The sequence below is a fragment of the Nycticebus coucang genome, chromosome 7, assembly GCF_027406575.1.
Source record: "Nycticebus coucang isolate mNycCou1 chromosome 7, mNycCou1.pri, whole genome shotgun sequence".
Taxonomy (NCBI): Eukaryota; Metazoa; Chordata; class Mammalia; order Primates; family Lorisidae; genus Nycticebus; species Nycticebus coucang.
Window position 1 is genome coordinate 27,044,210 of NC_069786.1, and position 21,112 is coordinate 27,065,321.

A 21,112-nucleotide genomic window follows, 5' to 3' on the forward strand; every position below is an offset into this window, starting at 1 on the left:
CCAGTAAACAACAATGCCAAGTGCAACAAAAAATAGCCAGGTGTTGTGGCAGGTGCCTGTAGTCCCAGCTACTTGGGAGGCTGAGGCAAGAGAATTGCTTAAGCCCAAGAGTTGGAGGTTGTTGTGAGCTGTGATGCCATAGCACTCTACCAAAGGCAACACAGTAAGACTCTGTTTCAAAAAAATAAATAAATTAAATTAAAATTAAAATAGAAAAACTATGTGGATGTTGTGGCAGACACCTATAGTCCCAACTACTTGGGAGGCTGAGGCAAGAGGATTGCTTGAGCCCAAGAATTGGAGGTTGCTGTGAGCTATATCCTATCCAGGGCAACAGAGTGAGACTCTGTCTCAAAAAAAAAAAAAAAATTGACATGAATAGTATACAAAACCACAACCTATCAAACTTATGCAATATAGGTAAAGCAGTACTTAGTGGGAAATTTATAGCTATAAAATGTGTGCAGTAAAAAAGAAGAAACATCTCAAATAAATTGCCTAGACTTCTACCTTAATAAAGTAAGAAGAGCAGAGCAAACTAAACCCTAAGCAAGTAGAAAAGAAAAGAAACAATATTAGAACAGATATAAAAGAAAAAAGATTATAAAAAATTAGGAAAATCAATAAAACCAAAATGGGATTCTTAGAGAAATCAAGAAAATCACTTAGCTAGACTGATCAACAAAAAGAGAGAAAAGATTCAAATTACTAAAATCACAAATAGGGTAGAGGGGGGCAATAGGACATTACTACAGAACCTACAGAAATAAAAAATATGTATTATAAGTGAAAATTGTAAGCAATTATAATTTGCCAACAAATTAGACAGAACATGATGAAATTCCTGGAAAGAGTGCTGAAACTAACTTAAGAAGAAATAGAAATTCCAAATGGACTTACAATAAGTTAAGTAATTTGAAAATTTCCCATAAAGAAAATTTCAGAACCAGCCAGGCTTGGTGGCATGTGCCTGTAGTCCCAGCTACTCGGGAGGCTGAGAAAGGAGGATCACTTGAGTCCAGGAGTTCTGGGCTGTAATGCACTATGCTAATCAGGTGCATCAATATGGTGACCTCCTGGGAATGGGGGACCACCAGGTTGCCTAAGGAGGGGTGAACCAGCCCAGGTTGGAAATGGAGCAGGTGAGAGCTCCCGTGCTGATGAGTAGTGGGATTGTGTCTGTGAATAGCCACTGCACTCCAGCCTGGGCAACATAGTGAGACCCCACCTCTTAAAAAAAAAAAAAAAAATATATATATATATATATAATTCTTTTTATTTTTTAAAGAAATTTCAGAACAAAATGGCTTTCCTGGAGAAGTCTATCAAAAATATAAAAAAGAATTAAAACCAATTCTTTTGTTTGTTTGTTTGTTTGAGGCAGAGTTTCACTCTGTTTCCCTGGGTAGAGTGCCAAGGCAACATCATAGCTCAAGAGAGATCTTCCTGGTTCAGCCTCCTGAATAGCTGAAACTAAAGGCTCTCACCATGATGCTCAGCTACTTTTTCTATTTTTTTGGTAGATAGGGTCTTGCGCTTGCTCAGATTGAGCTCAAGCAATCCACCCACTTTGGCTTCCCAGTGTGCTGGTATAGACATGAGACCTGGCGCCCAACCTAACTAACATTATTCTTAATGGTGAAAGACTGAAAGTCTCCACCCCTACTACTTTTATTCAGCATTGTACTGGAGGTTCTAGCCAAGATAATTAGGCAAGAAAAATAAATTAAAAGGCATCTAGATTGGAAAGAAAGAAAAATTATCTCTTTCTACATGGCATAGCTGTCTATATAGAAAATTCTAAAAAATCTACAAATAAACTATTAGGACTAATAAATAGATCCAGCAAGGTTTTAGAATACCAAATAAATATATAAGAAATTAATTGTATTTCTATATACTAGCAATGAACAATCCATAAATGAAATTGAGGACACAGTTCCATTTTTAATAGCATTTAAAAGAATAAAATACTTATGAGAAATATAACCAAAAAAGTGCAAAACTTGTACACTGTAAACAAGACATTATTGAAGAAAATTAAAGAAGGCCAGGCCAGGCGTGGTGACTCAAACCTACAATCCAAGCACTCTGGGAGGCCGTGGCAGGAGGACTGCTTAAGCTCATGAGTTCAAGACACAGCGTGAGCAAGACTGTAGACCCCTTCTCTACTAAAAATGAAAAACTGAGGCAAGAGGATCTCTTGAGCCCAAAAGTTCAAGGTTGCTATGAGCTATGCTGCCACAACACTCTATCCAGGGTGACTGCAAAGTGAAACAAGGAAGAAAGGAAGGAAGGAAGGAAGGAGGGAGGGAGGAGGGAAAGAAGGAAGGACAGACGGAAGGAAAGAAGGAAGGAAGGAAAGACATCTCATGACATTGATTGGAAAAAACTTAATATTGTTAAAACTTGTTAATATTGTTAAAACTCGATGTTGTTAAACACCAATAACTCCCAGAATTGATCTACAGATTGAATATAATAACTATCAAAATTCCAGATGCCTTTTGTTTCTTAGGAAGTGACACGCTGACCATAAAATTCACATAGAAATGAAGGGGATTCAGAATAGCCAAAACAATCTTGAAAAAGAGCAAAGTTGGAGGACTCTTACTCCCAATTTCAAAACTCTACAAAGCTGCTGTAATCAAGACTGTGTTATACTGGCCTAAGAACATATACAAAGATCAAATGATTTTTTTTTTTTTTTTTTTTTGTGGTTTTGGCCAGGGCTGGGTTTGAACCCACCACCTCTGGCATATGGGACCGGCGCCCTACTCCTTTAGCCACAGGCACCACCCAGATCAAATGATTTTCAACAACAACGCCAACACAATTCAGTAGGAGAAAGAATAGTTTTCACAACAGATAGTAGTGGGACAACTGTGTATCCACATGCAAAAATGCCCAAAGTCGGACCCCTTCTTTATACCATACACAAAAATTAACTCAAAATGGATCAGAGACTTAAAAAGTTAAAACCACAAACTCCTAGAAGAAAATATAAGTGTAAATCTTTGTGATCTTGGATTAGGCAATAATTTCTTTGATGTGACACCCAACGTATAAACATGCAAAGAAAAATATAGATTAAATCTAAAAACATTTGTGCTTCAAAAGACAATACCAAGAAAGTAAAAAAGAAAACCCACACAATGGAGGAAACATTTATCTGATAAAGCTCTAGAATTCTGATGTATAAAGAACTCTTTATGATACAATGATAATAAGATAATAAAATGGACATGAATAGACATATAGGATCTTTTTTTTTTTTTTTTTGAGACAGAGTCTCATTATGTTGCCCTTGGTAAAGTGCTATGGCATCACAGCTCACAGCAACCTCAAACTCCTTGGGCTTAAGTGATTCTCTTCCTTCAGCCTCCCAAGTAGCTGGGACTATAGGCACCCACCACAATGCCCAGCTATTTTTTGGTTGCAGTTGTCATTGTTGTTTACCAGGCCCAGGCTGGACTTGAATCCACCAGCCTCAGTGTATGTGGCTGGTGCCCTACTCACTGAGCTACGGGAGGAGCCAGACATTTAGGATCTTAATAGACATTTCTCCAAAGAAGAAATACAAGTGGCCAATAAGCATATGAAAAAAATGTTCAACATAATTAATCATTAGAGGAATCAAGTCAAAACCACAATGAGAGACCACCTCACACTGAGATAGCCATAATCAAAAAGACAGTACAAAGTGTTGGTGAGGATCTGGAGAAATGGAACCCTCATACATTGCTGGTGGCAACATTGATAGCTGCAGTCACAGTGGGAAATATTTCCTCCAAATGTTAAGTGTAGGGGGTGGAGGCAAGATGGCTGACTGAAGCCAGCTTTCCCAGAGGCTCCCGTCCAGAAGGAGAGTAAAAGGACAGAAATTTAGCAAGTAACCTGGCAGATTAGAGCTGCACCAAGAGAGAAGGTTGAAGAATGCACATCAACCCTGCTGAGGTGAGCTGCGACCCCAAGGATACAAACAAAAGGTACAAAATCCATGCCAAGTGGACGGGAGGAGGAATCACACTACCAGACCTCAGACTATACTATAAATCGATGGTGATCAAAACAGCATGGTACACGGGCAGCACCTGTGGCTCAAAGGGCTAGGGCTCTGGTCCCATATGCCAGAGGTGGTGGGTTCAAACCCAGCCCTGGCCAAAAACCACAAAAAAAAAAAAAAAAAAAACAGCACGGTACTGGCACAAAAACAGAGAGGTAGATGTAAGGAACAGAATAGAGAACCAAGAGATGAACCGAGCTACTTACTGTTATTTGATCTTTGACAAGCCAATTAAAAACATTCAGTGGGGAAAAGATTCCCTATTTAACAAATGGTGCTGGGTGAACTGGCTGGCAACCTGCAGAAGACTGAAACTGGACCCACACCTTTCACCATTAACTAAGATAGACTCTCACTGGATTAAAGATTTAAACTTAAGACATGAAACTATAAAAATACTACAAGAAAGTGCAGGGAAAACTCTTGAAGAAATCAGTCTGGGCTGATTTTATGAGGAGGACCCCCCAGGCAATTGAAGCAGCTTCAAAAATACACTACGGGGACCTGATCAAATTAAAAAGCTTCTGCACAGCCAAGAACACAGTAAGTAAAGCAAGCACACAGCCCTCAGAATGGGAGAAGATATTTGCAGGTTATGTCTCCGACAAAGATTTAATAACTAGAATCCACAGAGAACTGAAACGTGTTAGCAAGAAAAGAACAAGTAATCCCATCTCAGGGTGGGCAAAGGACTTGAAGAGAAACTTCTCTGAAGAAGACAGGTGTGCAGCCTACAGACATCTGAAAAAATGCTCATCATCCTTAATCATCAGAGAAATGCAAATCAAAACTACTTGGAGATATCATCTAACTCCAGTAAGATTAGCCCACATCACAAAATCCCAACACCAGAGATGTTGGCGTGGATGTGGAGAAAAGGGAACACTTCTACACTGCTGGTGGGAATGCAAATTAATACAGTCCTTTTGGAAAGATGTTTGGAGAACACTTAGAGATCTAAAAATAGACCTGCCATTCAATCCTATAATTCCTCTACTAGGTATATACCCAGAAGACCAAAAATCACATTATAACAAAGATATTTGTACCAGAATGTTTATCGCAGCCCTATTCATAATTGCTAAGTCATGGAAAAGGCCCAAGTGCCCATCGATCCATGAATGGATTAATAAATTGTGGTATATGTACACCATGGAATATTATGCAGCCTTAAAGAAAGGTGGAGACTTTACCTCTTTCATGTTTACATGGATGGAGCTGGAACATATTCTTCTTAGTAAAGTATCTCAAGAATGGAAGAAAAAGTATCCAATGTACTCAGCCCTACTATGAAACTAATTTATGGCTTTCACATGAAAGCTATAACCTAAGAATAGGGGGAAGGAGGAGAGGGAGGGGGGAGGATGGGCGGAGGGAGGGTGATCGGTGGGATTACACCTGCAGTGCATCTTACAAGGGTACATGTGAAACTTAGTAAATGTAGAATATAAATGTCTTAACACAATAACTAAGAAAATGCCAGGAAGGCTATGTTAACCAGTGTGATGAAAATATATTAAATGGTCTATAAAACCAGTGTATGGTGTCCCATGACTGCATTAATGTACACAGCTATGATTTAATAATAAATAAAAAAAAATGTTAAATACAGACTTACCATGTGACACAGCGATTTTCCTCCTAGGTACATACTGATTTAAACTAGAGCATAGATGAACCTTGAAAACATTATAGTAAAAACTATACTATAGTTTTCATTATACCAAATGAAAGGATAGCAAATATTATATGATTCCATTTATATGAAATGTCCAAAATAGGAAATTATGTAGACATAGAGGTAAATTAGTGTTTTCCAAAAGCTGGGGGGAGGAAAGAAGGGGGAAGCAAGGCTAATTGCTGTGGGGTTTGTTTGAGGAGTGATAATAATCTGTGGTTACATAAAATGAATAAAGTATCTTTTAACATTCCGGAATTAGTAGTAATGATTACACAAACTCATGAATTTGATGAACTGTATACTTTGATGGGGGTGAATTTTCATGGTATGTGAAATATCTCCAGAAAGGGGAGGAGGCACTTCTGACCCCCAAACCTCTGTCTTCCTCCACAGAGGCAACTACTGTTACTCATTTCTTAGATATCATTCCTGAAATAGACTGAACATATACAAATGTATATTTGTGAGTCTAAAGGCTCCTTTTTTTAAAAGAGAAATATGAGCACATCAGGTACATTGTTCTACACTTTTTTCCTCTTTGTAATATAATTTAGAGATTATTCCATTTCAATATATATAAATTGTCTTTATTACTATTTTATTTTGGATATTCTAGTTGCCTAGATTTTTTTTTTATTAAATCATAGCTGTGTACAATAATGCAATCATGAGGTACAATGTGCTGGTTTTATATACAGTTTGAAATAATTTCATCAAACTGATTAACATAGCCTTCATGGCATTTTCTTAGATTGCCTAGTTTTTTTTTATTTTATTTTATTTTTAGATATTCAGTCGCCTAGTTTTTTTGGTGTTATAAACAATGTTGCAATTAATTTCCTTGTATACGTTTCCATTACAAATGTGTAAATGGGATACATTTCTAGAAGTAAAATTTCTAGTTGGAAATGTTTGTCTTACGTTATTTTGGAAAACTACCATTATTGATTTAATGCCTCTCTTTCTCACTTGATTATGAGTCCTCTGAGAACAGGACTATGTCTGTTTATTTGACCAGATTCTAACACATTGCCTGATTCTAACACATTTGTTGTTTGACAAACCCTATATATTTTGTTGTATAAAATGTCAAATGAAGATTCAAAACTATATCATTACAGCCTGACCCATTTTATAGAGATAGGAATTATCTGGGTTTTTTTTTTTTTTTTACTTTTTATCCAGTTATTTGTTTTTTTTTAATTTTTCCTTTCCGACTCTAGTATGTTTTTTAAAATGTGAGATCAATTGCAATGTATCATTCTAAGAAAGACAGATTCCTTCATTTCATCTAAATATATGTTTTAGGAAACAAATACCTATTTCTTATATTTCAGTTTATCAGTTATTTCAAATAGACAAAGAATGGAGTTGAACTGCAACTTTAGGAAACCTAATAGTGACACCTGGTGGAAAAAAAAGTCAGAATAAAATTTGAATCCTTAAATTTTTAAAAATTTGGACCAGTTTTATATTCTATTAATCAGGAAGAAAAACTTATTTTATTACAGGAATGTCTGTAATAATTAAATATAATTGTTCACAAAATTTCAATGTTCTACAAAATTACAGATGAAAATATATTTTCTTTTTTTAGGATAAAGTCATTTTGGGAACTGATTACCCCTTTCCACTAGGTGAGCTGGAACCAGGAAAATTGATAGAGTCCATGGAAGAATTTGATGAAGAAACAAAGGTATATGCCTTTTATTTAACAGTCTTCTTCCTGAGTTTTCCTGCTATACTTGGATTTCATTTTAGAGCACTTTGATACTTGGTAACAAAGAACAGAGGAACCGTTACACTTAATATTCCTAGACTTATTAACTCTTTTTCCAGAAATACCTAAACTGTCAAAGGGCAAAAAAAAGTGACAAAGCTGAAAGTCAGGCTAGTACAAAGCTGAAAGTCAGGCTAGTACAACTAAATTTATAAAGCCTAGAAAGAAAACTATAAGAAAATATCATAATACTACACATATATGCCTGCATGTTAAATGGATCAAAAGAAAAATAACTAAATTTTTCCTTTAATATTTCCATTACAATTCATCAATCTCAAAAGTTACAATGACTCTAGTTATTTGGATATTGAGACTAAAGTATTAATTTAAAAGGACCCAAGGAATTATAAACCTCAAGTAACTGTATTTTTTTTATTTCATTTTTGAAGTGGCTGAATGATATAGCACTAAATGATATAGCTGAATGATATAGCACTAAAATGTGCTATAATACTACCACTACCTAGTCTACCCCTTAGATTCCTGAACCAAGATAAATTTAAAATGAAACACATTTTAAATATGTCTTTGGATTCCCTCTCCTTTGCCATCTTCTTTCCCACCCTATCCTCCAAAAAACCAAATTCTTCCTAAAGGCTTCACCCACCAATCACTACCAGGGATTGGAGAGAGCCAAAACTGAAAATATGAAGATGTAGAAACTCTTAATAAATCTCACATAAGTCTTAGTCATAATCCTTTTGCATAATTTTTGGCTTTTTAAGGATATTTTTAAAATTTCAGAATGTTAGGCAGGACACATGGTTTATTCACATAGTTTGTATTTATACAGATTGAATCAGTTATACATGTAAGTGTACCCTTCACCCAGATAGTTGTGCACTGTACCCAATAGGTATGAATTTACCCATCCCCTCCACCGCCCTTCCCCCAGCTTCATCTTCATTGAGATTTTCTTTCATATGCGCACTTAAGTGTTGATGAATTAGTTCCAATTTGGTATTGGATAATGTGTTTGTTTCGCCATTCTTATGATATTTCACTTAGAAAAATGGTTTCCAAGCCCAGCAGGGTGGCTTACATCTGTAATCCTAACTCTGGGAGGCCAATACAGGCAGATTGCTTGAACTCAGGAATTCAAGACCAGCCTGAGAAAAGAGCAAAACCCCATCTCTACTAAAAATAGAAAAATTAGCTGGGTGTTGTGGTGGGCACCTGCAGTCCCAGCTACTAGGGAAGCTGAAGCAAGAGTTTGAGGTTGCTGTGAACTATGATGTCATAGTTTAATATTAAACCCAGGGCCACAGAGTAAGACTCTGTCTCCAAAAAATATCTTCTCTCCATGAAGTTGTAAAGAAGGAAAAAGAAACTTGTGCACAGTGTATATAGCATTCAGTACTATGTGTGGTCTCAAGCATCCACTGAGGGTCTTGGAATGTATCTCCCATAGACAAGGGGGGACTGCTGTATACAGGCAAATGTATTCCACCATGAAGATGTGGAGGACTTGGGCGTTGAGTGATTGGTCAAAGGTTGGGTTATTGTATGTAGATGCAACCCCAATCCCCTGACACCAGGATCAGATCTTTATCCAAAACATCAAAGGTTATCTCCTTCAAATGGTTTCTCCCAGTACCAACAGTCACTGCTGAACTCTTCCTCTAGAGGAGGATGGCCCAAGTATACATGAGGGAAGAACCTTTAGTAAGAGGTCCCTTCCTCAAATTACCTACTTTTCAAGGCTGTGTAAGAACCTTGAAGTGTGCCGACACTTGAGATGACGCAAGCAGGCATGCCTAGGCCTCAGACTACCCCCCCTCAGCAAGCCTACAGTGGTGAGGGGGGTCAGAATGTTCACCAGAATACAGAATAGACAGAAAACTATTTTGGTACATTTGAGTAAAATTCAGTAGTTTAATGGCGACAGGATGTCAACAGAGTTAGGAAGGGATTAAAAATTACTCTTGGCTAAGTGCCTGTAGCTCAGTGGTTAGGGTGCCAGCCACATACACCAGCAGGGCTGGTGGGTTCAAACCCAGCCCGGGCCTGCTAAACAAACAAACAAAAAAAATAGCTGGACATTGTGGTGGGTGCCTGTAGTCCCAGCTACTCAGGAGGCTGAGGCAAGAGAATCACTTGAGCCCAAGAGTTTGAGGTTGCTGTGAGCTATGACACCACAGCACTCTACCCAGGGTGACAAAGTGAGACTCTGTCTCAGTAAAAATAAATAAATAAATAAATAAATATTAAAAACAAAAATTACTCTTGAGCCAAGACAATCTAGCCTGAAGGCTGTAACCATAACTATTCCTCTCCCATTCTTTAAGGCGGGAAAGAAGAATGGAAAATCCTCAAGTCCCCAACTTTCTTTGTTACCTACTTAGTTCTGCCCTTGAGAATTGTTCTATGATTTAGTGCCTCCACCCTGATGCCCTTTTTCATAATCAAAAGACCACTGAGATGATTCAGATGTGAGACTATTAACTGTTTACTTCATTCTGTAAACACACACCCTAAAATCTTAAATAAAAACCTCCCAAGAATTGGAATCAGGGCAGCACCTATCAGCCTCTACAGGCTAATATGATGTCTATTTCTCCCAGTTTACTGTTTTTCCCTCGCCTCCCTGTGGTTGGTCAGGGAGAATCCCCTCTTGGAGAATTCTCAGTCCACAGTATTGCAGTGTCTTCCTGCACCACAACACTGAAGTGGTCATATGTAGAGATACATTAATGGTATGGATGTCCCACATTCCTTCCACCCTTACCTGCATACCTGTCTTTTACAAGCTGGGGACAGAACAAACATTAAATACACTAACATTAATGAAAAGGGATTAGCAAACAAAGGTTCATGCATACTATCTGACATAGATAAGCAAAAAATGTTCTCACAGACTTAACAGAAACTTCTCTGAAGAAGACATATGAACAGTCAACACACATATGAAAAAATGCTCATTGTCCCTAATCATCAGAGAAACACAAGTCAAAACCACTCTGAGATATTCCCTAAACCCCGTAAGAATAGCTTACATCACAAAATCCCCAAGCTGCAAATGCTGGCATGGATGTAGAGAGAAGGAAACACTTTTACACTACTCGTGGAACTGTAAACTAATACAACTTCTATGGAAAGAAGAATGCAGAATCCTCAAACAACTAAAAGTAGATCTTCCATTCGATCCCCATTACTAGATATCTACCCAGAAGGAAAAAAGATCATTTTATCACAAGGACTTTTTACAGTAGAATGTTTATTGCAGTTCAATTCACAATTGCCCAGATGTGGAAGCAACCCAAGTACCCATCAACCCATGAATGGATTAATAAACTGCAGTATATGTATACGGTGGAACACTATCCAGCCAGAACAAAAAGATGGAGACTGTAGATTTTTTGTATTTACTTAGATGGAGTCTAAGCACATTCTTCTTAGTAAAATATCACAAGAATGGAAAAGCAAGTATCCAATATACTCAATACTAATACGAAACCAGTAAACGAATGAATATAAGCCCACACAAGAGAAAAACTCAATTTAATTCAAGTTGGGAGGAGGAAGGAGAGAAAGGGAAAGGGTATTGGTAAGTTCTCACCTATGTGCACAATATAAGGGTATATAGGATGCCCCCTGGATGAAGGGCTCAACTACAACTTGAACTTTACCTTAGAAACGTAACCTAATCATTTGTATCCTCATATTAATCTGAAAATTTTTTTTAAAGTTCTCACAAAATCAGCATGTATGTGGCCCCAGGGCTGTGGATTGGACACCCGTGCACTAGAGGGTCACTCAAGGTTTCCAAAGAAGGTCATTTCCTAAGGAGGGCTCTCTTCTTTAGAAGTCTCTTCCTCTCCTACAATCATTTCAAATTTAGATTTCAAGCAGTGAGCAAAATGTGGAACAAGAGGATTTTGTGAAGAGATTCACTGTATAACCTATATTTTTCTCTCCTATAGGGAGTTGATAAAGACACTCAAAACAATACTTTAAAAACAACCAATAATTCATTAAAATAAAACCTTTCTTTTTTTTTTTTTAGGATAAACTTAAAGCTGGAAATGCCCTGGAATTTTTAGGTCTTGAGAGGAAACAATTTGAATGATTGAATTTGAAAAGGCAAGCTTTCAAAAAGATATTTCCTTTTTGTTTTGAAATATATATCATACACTTACTACTAAAATCTTATTTTGAACTATTTTAGAAATAGAATATCCCAAATATCCTAAATTATTCACAACAAAAATGATTCACAAGTACTTTCATTCTGAAAAGCAGTACATTATTTCACGTGCAAATCAAAAATTATTTCGTGTGCAAATCAAAAAAAATTTTTATCAAAGAAAATTAAGATAATACCAATTGAGTATTTAAAAAACAAAAATGATTTTCCCAGTGTCTTTTTAATTAATCCCAAAGAATTAAGAAACAAAATGTCATTAATGATTTACATGAAGAAAGACTAATACCTCACCTACCTATGGAGGTTCTTCATTTTGGGTAAAAATATGTGAATTACTCAAATAACCTGTTTAATTCACCTCACACCTTCCATTAGCTCAAAACTGATCTGGGAATACTTTAACCTCCACAAAATAAAAGGCATCCTGTTATACCCGAAGCAAGTGGAATAGAGAAACGCCAGCACACTGAGTCCAAATTAAGCAAGGGTCCTTTATTGATCAGCCAGGCTGAGAGCAGACTCACACCTCAAAGTCTCTCAAAATCACCTAGAAGCAGGGATGGAAAGCTTTTATAACGGGCTTTCGATAAGGGAGGGGGGAGTCCTTAATGCAAGCTGAATATGACAAGAACCAACACCTAGTAAGGGGAGTCCTTCAAAGGGGAAGCTGGTGTTTTGCAGTTATTACTAGACTCTAAAGGGGGAGTGTTGAAAGCCCTTAGCAAGATGGAGTTGGGGCATAACAATACCTATAGAATATGCACAACCTCAAGTAATTTCCAGCCCAATTAGGAAGCAAGACACATGTTCATGGAATAATTACTAAGCAATACAACATGATTGTCAAAGAAGTTCTGGTGAGTGGAATTCGCTTTGGTCTCAAAGTGTTGAGCAGATCTTCACAGAGGTTGGAACTTGGGCTGATTCTAGGAGGATGGATAAGGTATTTTTAGGGATAGAGGACAGGAAATAGACAGGAAAGCAAAACTATGGGAATGTAGCTGTGATTTCTGACTGAATGAGATTTACGCGTTCTGAAAAAAAGTTCTAGTCTGCATTTACTTTTACCAGAAGCTCTTTTAAGATACTGAGTGGAGGCTAGGCACGGTGGCTCATACTTGCAATCCTAACACTCTGGGAGGCCATGGGGGATAATCTCTTGAGTTCAGAGATCAGCCTGAGCAAGAGTAGATCTGATTGTTTGGGGGGCCCTAAGGCAAGCACACACAAACCCTTTTCCCCTCCTCCTCTCCTCCTCAGACAAAGACTCCAAGGATCTAGCTAGCCCTACCCCCAGAAGTTCACACCAAAGACCCTAACCTGACAGGAAACCTGTGGAATGTGTCCACCCACCCCCCATACCCCCCATATAAAAGTGGTTTCTAACTGCCCCCCAAACCCCCAGTGCAGGCAATATCTTTGCACTGCCCAGGCAGGTCACCCTCCCCTTTCAACAAACCTGGCTTGAACATCTCCTCTGTGTAGCCTCATCTCTGGGTGCCATCATTTAAGCCTTTCACCCATCATACTAAGAACAGAAAAATTAGCCAGGTATTATGGTGGGTGCCTCTAGTCCCAGCTATCAAGAGGCTGAGGCAGGAAGACCACTCAAATCCAGGAGTTTGAAGTTGTTCTGAGCAAGGCTGATGTCATAGCACTCTAGCCTGGACAACAGAGTGAGACACTCGCTAAAAAAAAAAAAGACAAAACAAAACAAAACAATACTGAGCAGAATATATAAAGTCAGCTATGGAAAGTGAGCAGGGCAATACCAGGGTGGCCTTGTTCTCTTCACTTCATTTATGGTCCCACTTTGGCTGCTGAAAAGGAACTTGGCCTTGGGAGGGGTGAACTACATCTGTGCTTCATGTACCTCTGGCTGAATTCCAAAATAAAATATAACCTTTCAAAACTGTCCTCTGACTTTGGACTCATTCATTCTTCTTTTCCCTTCCATTAGCCCAGAAAATCAAGAGTAGAGTATTGACATGTAATTTGTGCTGACCTCTCTCCAAAATAAAGAAGAAATCTAATTTTTTTTTTTTTTTTTGTAGAGACAGAGTCTCACTTTACCGCCCTTGGTAGAGTGCCATGACATCACAGGACTCACAGCAACCTCCAGCTCTTGGGCTTCCACGATTCTCCTACCTCAGTCTCCTTACTTAACTATGCCAATCCCATTATTTTCACTTTATATAGTTCATTCTCCCATCCTCTTCTTGCTCCTCCTGATGCTTTCCAGGATTTTACCCACCCACTGCTCTGCTTATTACTCCTATCTGCCTACAAAGAAAAACAAAGTTGAACAAAACAACAACATGAAGCATATGTTCATGTTTTTCTCCTCCAATTTTTGGGGGAAATGACTACACCTTTTCAAATATTCTATATTTGAGCACTTTGAACATAATGGTGTGTAATGACTGTTTCACTATAAAAAGTAACCTGATCACTTTATTCAATATCATATATAGTGAATGGGTATATTCATATTCACAGAATGCTTTTTTAATTACTGTCCCAAAACTATAGGAATGCTCCAGGCATGCCACAAGTAAACAAAAAGGATGAAATTTCTTCTCTGACAAAGCTTATAATCTAGAGAGTAAGAAATATAAATGAATAAAGGAAGGAGGAAGAAAAAGAAGGAACAGAAGAAGGAAAGAAGAAAGGAAATTTTTCTTATACTGATAAAAACTACAAAGAAATTAAGAGTGGAACATGTGATAAAGAGGAGAGATAAAATATTAAATTGTGGGGCTAAAGAAATTCTCTTTAAAGACTTTGAACTTAGATTTAAATGATAGAATGGAGAATTCCAAGCAAAGTGCACAGGCTCCAAGGCAGGAAAGAGCTTATTTGAGACTGGAGTTTGTAAGCAAGGGAAAGAGAAGGAGGAGGTAACACCAACAGGTCAGCCAGATCAGTAGAATATGACCAAGGGTTTGTATTTTCATATTAAGTGTCATAGGAAGCCACTGGAAATTTTTAAATGGTCTGTGTCATACTCTAACTTATGTTTATTTTTTACAAAAACCATATATATTAATAGCTATATAGAAAATTATTATTAATAAAAGCAGCCAGAAAAGAATTAGAGAGATTAAGCAAGAAATAAATGATGGTGACTTGGGCAAGAACCCTAGAATGGGGATGGTGAGACATGTTTGCAGGTAGAACCGACAGCATTTAATGATGCACTGAATGTGAGGAAGAGGGAGGAAAGGAAGGGAAGGAATCAAGGTTGCCTCCTAGGTGTGTATATGTACATGTGTGTGCTCCACGGTTTATTCAATCAGTCTCCTATATTTGGACATTTAGATAATTTCCAATATCTTGTAATTACTTTCTGCAATATTGATGCTGCAATAAAATCAGATTGACTTCCTACATCATACATAAAGATAAATGGCAACTCTAATTGGATCAAAGATTTAACTATAAAAAGCTAAACTGTGCAAGTACTAGAAGATATGAGTGAATTCTGGCTGTTGGGAAGGGTTTTCTAACTGTGAATTTTCTGAGCACACAATTCCTGGGGACATTTATGTTTTGACATGTAGTTAATAGTGTTAAACTCATCCCTACTTTAGATTTAGATGCCTGGACTCCCAGATTTTTTACTTGAGCAGCTGGTTAGACATATTACCATTTACTATGATGAAGAATAGGAGAGAAATAGGCTTGGGAAGAAACACTTTTCTAGTTGGATTGGTTACATTTCAGACTCCTCTTAGACATTTGAGTAGGAATGTCAAGTAAGCGGGTGAGTATACTATCCTGGAGAGCTCAAGAGAGAGGGGGAAAGTCACCAACGTATAAAAGGTATTTCTTTTTTTTCTTTTTTTTTTGAGACAGTCTCACTATGTCGCCCTCAGTAGAGTGCTGTAGTGTCACAGCTAAGAGCAACCACAGACTCTTGGGCTCAAGTGATTCTTTTGTCCCAGCCTCCCAGGTAGCTGGGACTACAGGTGCCCGCCACAACACCTGGCTAGTTTTTTGTTGTAGATGTCATTGTTGTTTAGCAGGCCCTGCTGGGTTCAATCCCGCCAGCCCCGGTGTATGTGGCTGGTGCCCTAATGACTGATCTATAGGCACCAAGCCTGTATAGAAGGGATTTAAAGAAATGACCTCCACAGCTATGATTTAATATTAATAATAAAAAAAAGAAATTACCTCATCTCTATAAATAGATAAACAAACTAAATAAAATGACATCAAGATTTCTAGTCTGATCAAAGAATTGAATTGCTCATTCTTGAGATATAGAGAGAAAAGTAAGAGGAGAAGTTCTGCTGGGCACAGAGGCCTATAATCCCATACTTTGGAAAGATGAGGTGGGAGGATTGCTTGAGCCCAGGAGTTTAAGACAACACTATGGGGGCAACATAGTGACCCCATCTCTTAAAGAATATTAAAAATAAAAAAAAAAGAAAAAAAAAAGAAATGAGACCAGGTCAGGTGCAGTGGCTCCTGCCTGTAAATCCTAGCACTTTGGGAAGCCAAGGCTGGAGGATCACTTGAGCCAGGAGTTCAAGCTATGATTGTTCCACTGCACTCTAGCCTAGGTGACAGAGAGGATCCTATCTCTAAAATAATACTAAAAATGAAATGAAATAAATGAGACTAGATGAAATCACCTGGCAAAAAAGTAAGCAGAGAACCAAAAGAACCCAGGACTGATTCCTAGGACTCATCAACACTTAGAAGTCACATGGAGGACCCAGCTTTGTTCCCAGCACAACAGCCTGTGAGACAGGAGGAAAGTCAGGAAATGTATTCAGGAATAAAGAGAAGACAATGTTTCAAGAAGTCCTAACAGCTTTATGCATAAAATTTTAAAAAATCAAAGCTACAACACAATGGTATTTTATATGGAACCATATGCTTGACTCTACTTCCCACAGTCCCAACCCTGATTAATGCAATCACCCAGTGGTCTAAATCCTCTACCTTATCCATACCAAATATGCTATTAAATCCAATAGATTCTACCAATTCTGTCTTTTTATTTCTTATCTATTCTTTCTTTTCTGTGGCTTCCAACTAAACTCAGGTCTTCATCTCTCAACAGGACTATTGAAATCTTCCCTTATTTGTATGCTTGCCCCTGGGCTTGGTCTGGTATAATCCATTTTCCACCCTGCTGCCAGAGAAAATTTTCCAATGTATTTGATTATATTACTCTCTCTGTTAGAATTCCTCAGGACCCAAAGCGGTCTTTTTGAGGCTTTGGGATTTAATTGCTTAGTACTGCTCTCTCTTCAAAATTGTTCTGCTGTCTCTAATACAGCATACCTCTCATTTTGAATTGCAATTGCTTTCTTCCCTGTAGCCTGGATTAGGAAATCCAGGAGAGCAGGAACTATGCCTTCATTTCCTTATGAATTCAACAAAACTCATTGAGGACTTATTTGTTTATTTGGGGGTTTTGGAGGGGGTTATATTGTTTGGGATTCATTGAGGGTACAAAGATGTAGGTTACATGCATTGAGTTGGTTAGGTAAAGAGGACTTATTTATTAAAAGCCAAGAACCATGGTAAGTGCTGGAATAGAGTAAAAAGAAAAAAATATATATATATATATATATATGAAATTCCTGCCCTCAGTTGTGCTTATAGTCCAATTAGGATTGCTTGAGCCCAGGAGTTTAAGACAAGCTTGGGCATCAATCCACGAATGGATTAATAAATTGTGGTATATGTACACCATGGAATATTATGCAGCCTTAAAGAAAGATGGAGACTTTACCTCTTTCATGTTTACATGGATGGAGCTGGAACATATTCTTCTTAGTAAAGTATCTTAAGAATGGAAGAAAAAGTATTCCATGTACTCAGCCCTACTATGAAACTAATTATGGCTTTCATATGAAAGCTATAACCCAGTTATAACCTAAGAATATGGGGAAGGGGGAGAGGAAGGGGAGGGAGGGTGGAGGATGGGCGGAGGGAGGGTGATTGGTGGGATTACACCTGCAGTGCATCTTACAAGGGTACATGTGAAACTTAGTAAAAGTAGAATATAAATGTCTTAACACAGTAACTAAGAAAATGCCAGGAAGGCTATGTTAACCAGTGCGATGAAAATATGTCAAATGGTATATAAAACCAGTGTATGGTGCCCCGTGACGATAGGAAGGAAGGAAGGGAGGGAGGGAGGGAGGGAGGGAGGGAGAGAGGGAAAGAAAAGAAAAGAAAAGAAAAGAAAAGAAAGAAGGAAGGAAGGAAGGAAGGAAGGAAGGAAGGAAGGAAGGAAGGAAGGAAGGAAGGAAGGAAGGAAGGAAGGAAGGAAGGAAGGAAGGAAGAGCAAGATGGCAGCCGAGTAACAGCTTCCTTGCATCTGGGCATCGTGGTCTGGGGAGATAGGACTCCAGGCATCTCTGGCTGGTGGGATCTGCCTATCATCACCCCTGAGAGGATACAGGGAGTCAGCGAGACACTTCTGGACCCCAAAAGGAGGACTAAAACAGTGGAAAACCGGCAAGTGGTTGCATGTGTTCAATCGTCTAAACCCGCCGCAACTGTAAGTTCAGTAGCAGCGAGACTGCAAACCAGAAAGGCCTTACCTGTGAACTGCTTTGGTGTCTTTGGACTTGGCACTCAGCTGAACTGCCTTGGGGAGAGCCTGAGCGGGAGTGCGGAGAACTTTGGCCGTTGTCTAGGGCCCAAGTCTGAGCCGCTGAGCCAGACGGAGCTAACAGTGTTTGGCTCTGGGTCACAGGCAGCCATTGTGCGCGATCTGCCCCGGCAAGCTCCGCTCTCAGGGTTCCAGAGCTAGAATTGGGTGGGAGCTGGTAACCCAGCGACCAAGTAGCCTAAGGGCGAGGTCTGAGGCGCCTTGCAGCCCTAACCCTCAGGGGCAGAGGAAGACCAGTTTTGGCACACAGGGTAAGTGGATAGCCACTCCAGCAGTGATTCCAGCGACAAGCACTTCCCTGGGAAAGCTTCTGCTCAGCCAATGAACAAGTTCAAAGTGCCTTTTAAGTGGGCTGAAGAGAGATTTAGGGTGTTTACCTGCTGGGGTTTGAGAAACTAGCAGCCTCCAGTCGTATCAGAACTGTGATTAACATCTCATACCCCAGAAGACCACGTGTTGCCCAGACAATACTCAGTAACATATACATACTGCTTTGTTTTTGGTTGTGTTTTTTCTTTTGGTTTGGTTGGGTTTTTTTGTTTATTTTGATATTGTTGATGTTGTTTTGTTTTTTAAGTTCAACTTTTTCCATACAGATCATTTTTCTTTCTCAATTTTTCTAGTTTAATTATAATTTCCCATTGCTGCCTATTTCAATAATTAGAACTTCATTTTTGTTAGTGTTCCTACCGCTATTATTTGGTTTTCCACCCAATTTTATCCCGTAAAGTTTTCTGTTTGCTTGTTTTGGTTTGATTTATAGCATTTTTGTCTTTCCTCTCTACTTGGTGGGGGTGGGGTACTGTGTCTGATCAGGTTAACAAAGAGCTGCTGACCTCAAGGGAACCACCCAACTGGGCACCACCAGAAGGTGGTTTTTTTTTAAGATTGTATCAAAGTACCCTACTGTACACCTATATTGCTCTGTCTCCCTCTTTCTGTGCCTCTCTTCTTTTTGTCAATATTCCTTTTACCCACCCCCTCTCCTTTCTCTATTTTTCTTTTTTTTTCTTAACACTCGGTCCTCCTTTCTTTCATCCCTTTTTTGCTCTTCAACCTTCTCACCCTTCTGGTCCTGTAACCCTTAGTCCACAAGCACGAGAACTTAAAGAGCAAGAGGAAGTGAAAGGAAAATTAGGGCAAGGAAACAGATAAAAGAAATCACCCATGAGGAAGAATCAGCAGAAAACTCCAGGCAACATGAAGAACCAGCCCAGAACAACCCCGCCAAGGGACCATGAGGTAGCTACTACAGAGGATTCCACCTATAAACAAATGTTAGGAATGACAGAAAGGGAATTTAGAATACACATGTTGAAAACAATGAAAGAAATGATGGAAACAATGAAGGAAACTGCTAATAAAGTGGAAAATAACCAAAAGGAAATTCAAAAACAGAATCAAATAAGAGATGAACGATATGAAGAATATAAAAAGGATATGGCAGAGCTGAAGTAACTGAAACAGTCAATTAGGGAACTTAAAGATGCAATGGAAAGTATCAGCAACAGGTTAGACCATGCAGAAGAAAGAATTTCACAGTTAGAAGACAAAGTTCTTGAGATAACTCAGATAGTAAAAGAGGCAGAAAAGAAGAGAGAGAAAGCAGAATGTTCACTGTCAGAATTATGGGCTTTATGAAGCGTTCCAACATACGAGTTATAGGAATTCCAGAAGGGGAAGAAGAATGCCCCAGAGGAATGGAAGCCATACTAGAGAATATTATAAAAGAAAATTTCCCAAATATCACCAAAGATTCTGACACACTGCTTTCAGAGGGATATCGGACCCCAGGTCACCTCAACTCTAACCGAGCTTCTCCAAGACACATTGTGATGAACCTGTCCAAAGTCAAGACAAAAGAAAAGACTCTGCAAGCTGCCAGGAGTAAGCGCCAGTTGACCTACAGGGGCAAATCCATCAGAGTGACCTCAGACTTCTCTAATGAAACTTTCCAAGCAAGAAGACAATGGTCATCTACCTTTAATCTACTTAAACAGAACAATTTCCAGCCCAGAATTCTGTACCCTGCTAAGCTAAGCTTCAAAATTGACGGAGAAATCAAATCATTTATGGATATACAAACATTGAGGAAATTCGCCACAACAAGACCAGCTCTACAGGAAATACTTCAACCTGTTCTACACACTGACCATCACAATGGATCAGCAGCAAAGTAAGAACTCAGAAATTAAAGGACAGAACCTAACCTCCACACTGATGCAAAAGATAAAACTAAGCAATGGACTCTCACAAAATAAGACAAATAGAATACTACCGTACTTATCAATTATCTCAATAAATGTTAATGGCTTGAATTCCCCACTGAAGAGACATAGATTGGTTGACTGGATTAAAAAACACAAGCCATCCATTTGCTGTCTGCAAGAAACACACCTGGCTTCAAAAGACAAATTAAAGCTCCGAGTCAAGGGTTGGAAGACAATTTTTCAGGCAAATGGAATTCAGAAGAAAAGAGGAGTTGCAATCTTATTTTCAGATACATGTGGATTGAAAGCAACTAAAGTCAAAAAAGACAAAGATGGTCACTTTATATTGGTCAAGGGAAAAATACAACAAGAAGATATTTCAATTCTAAATATTTATGCACCCAATTTAAATGCTCCCAGATTCTTGAAACAGACCTTACTCAGTCTGAGCAATATGATATCTGATAATACCATCATAACAGGGGACCTTAACACTCCTCTTACAGAGCTGGACAGATCCTCTAAACAGAAATTAAACAAAGATATAAGAGATTTAAATGAGACCCTAGAACAGCTGTGCTTGAA

At 38.5% G+C, this 21,112-nt stretch overlaps 1 protein-coding gene and 1 long non-coding RNA gene across 9 annotated transcripts in view; one reads left to right on the forward strand and one right to left on the reverse strand.

The window, feature by feature from the left end:
- ACMSD (aminocarboxymuconate semialdehyde decarboxylase) overlaps positions 1-16,758 on the forward strand; it is a 69,647-nt gene extending 52,889 nt beyond the window's left edge. For 2 of the 8 annotated variants that reach the window (XM_053596780.1, XM_053596785.1), the window contains 2 exons: positions 7,345-7,443; positions 11,537-11,764. In XM_053596780.1, coding sequence (XP_053452755.1) covers positions 7,345-7,443; positions 11,537-11,599 — 162 coding nt within the window. In that variant the 3' untranslated portion in view covers positions 11,600-11,764. Of the gene's footprint in view, positions 1-7,344; positions 7,444-11,536; positions 11,765-13,731 lie in introns of those variants that run through there. The other 6 variants (XR_008381156.1, XM_053596781.1, XM_053596779.1 and 3 more) reach the window with 6 other exon arrangements.
- Positions 1-21,112, reverse strand: part of LOC128589909 (uncharacterized) — a 65,621-nt gene that overhangs the window by 19,519 nt on the left and 24,990 nt on the right. The gene's annotated exons all lie outside the window — the stretch shown is intronic.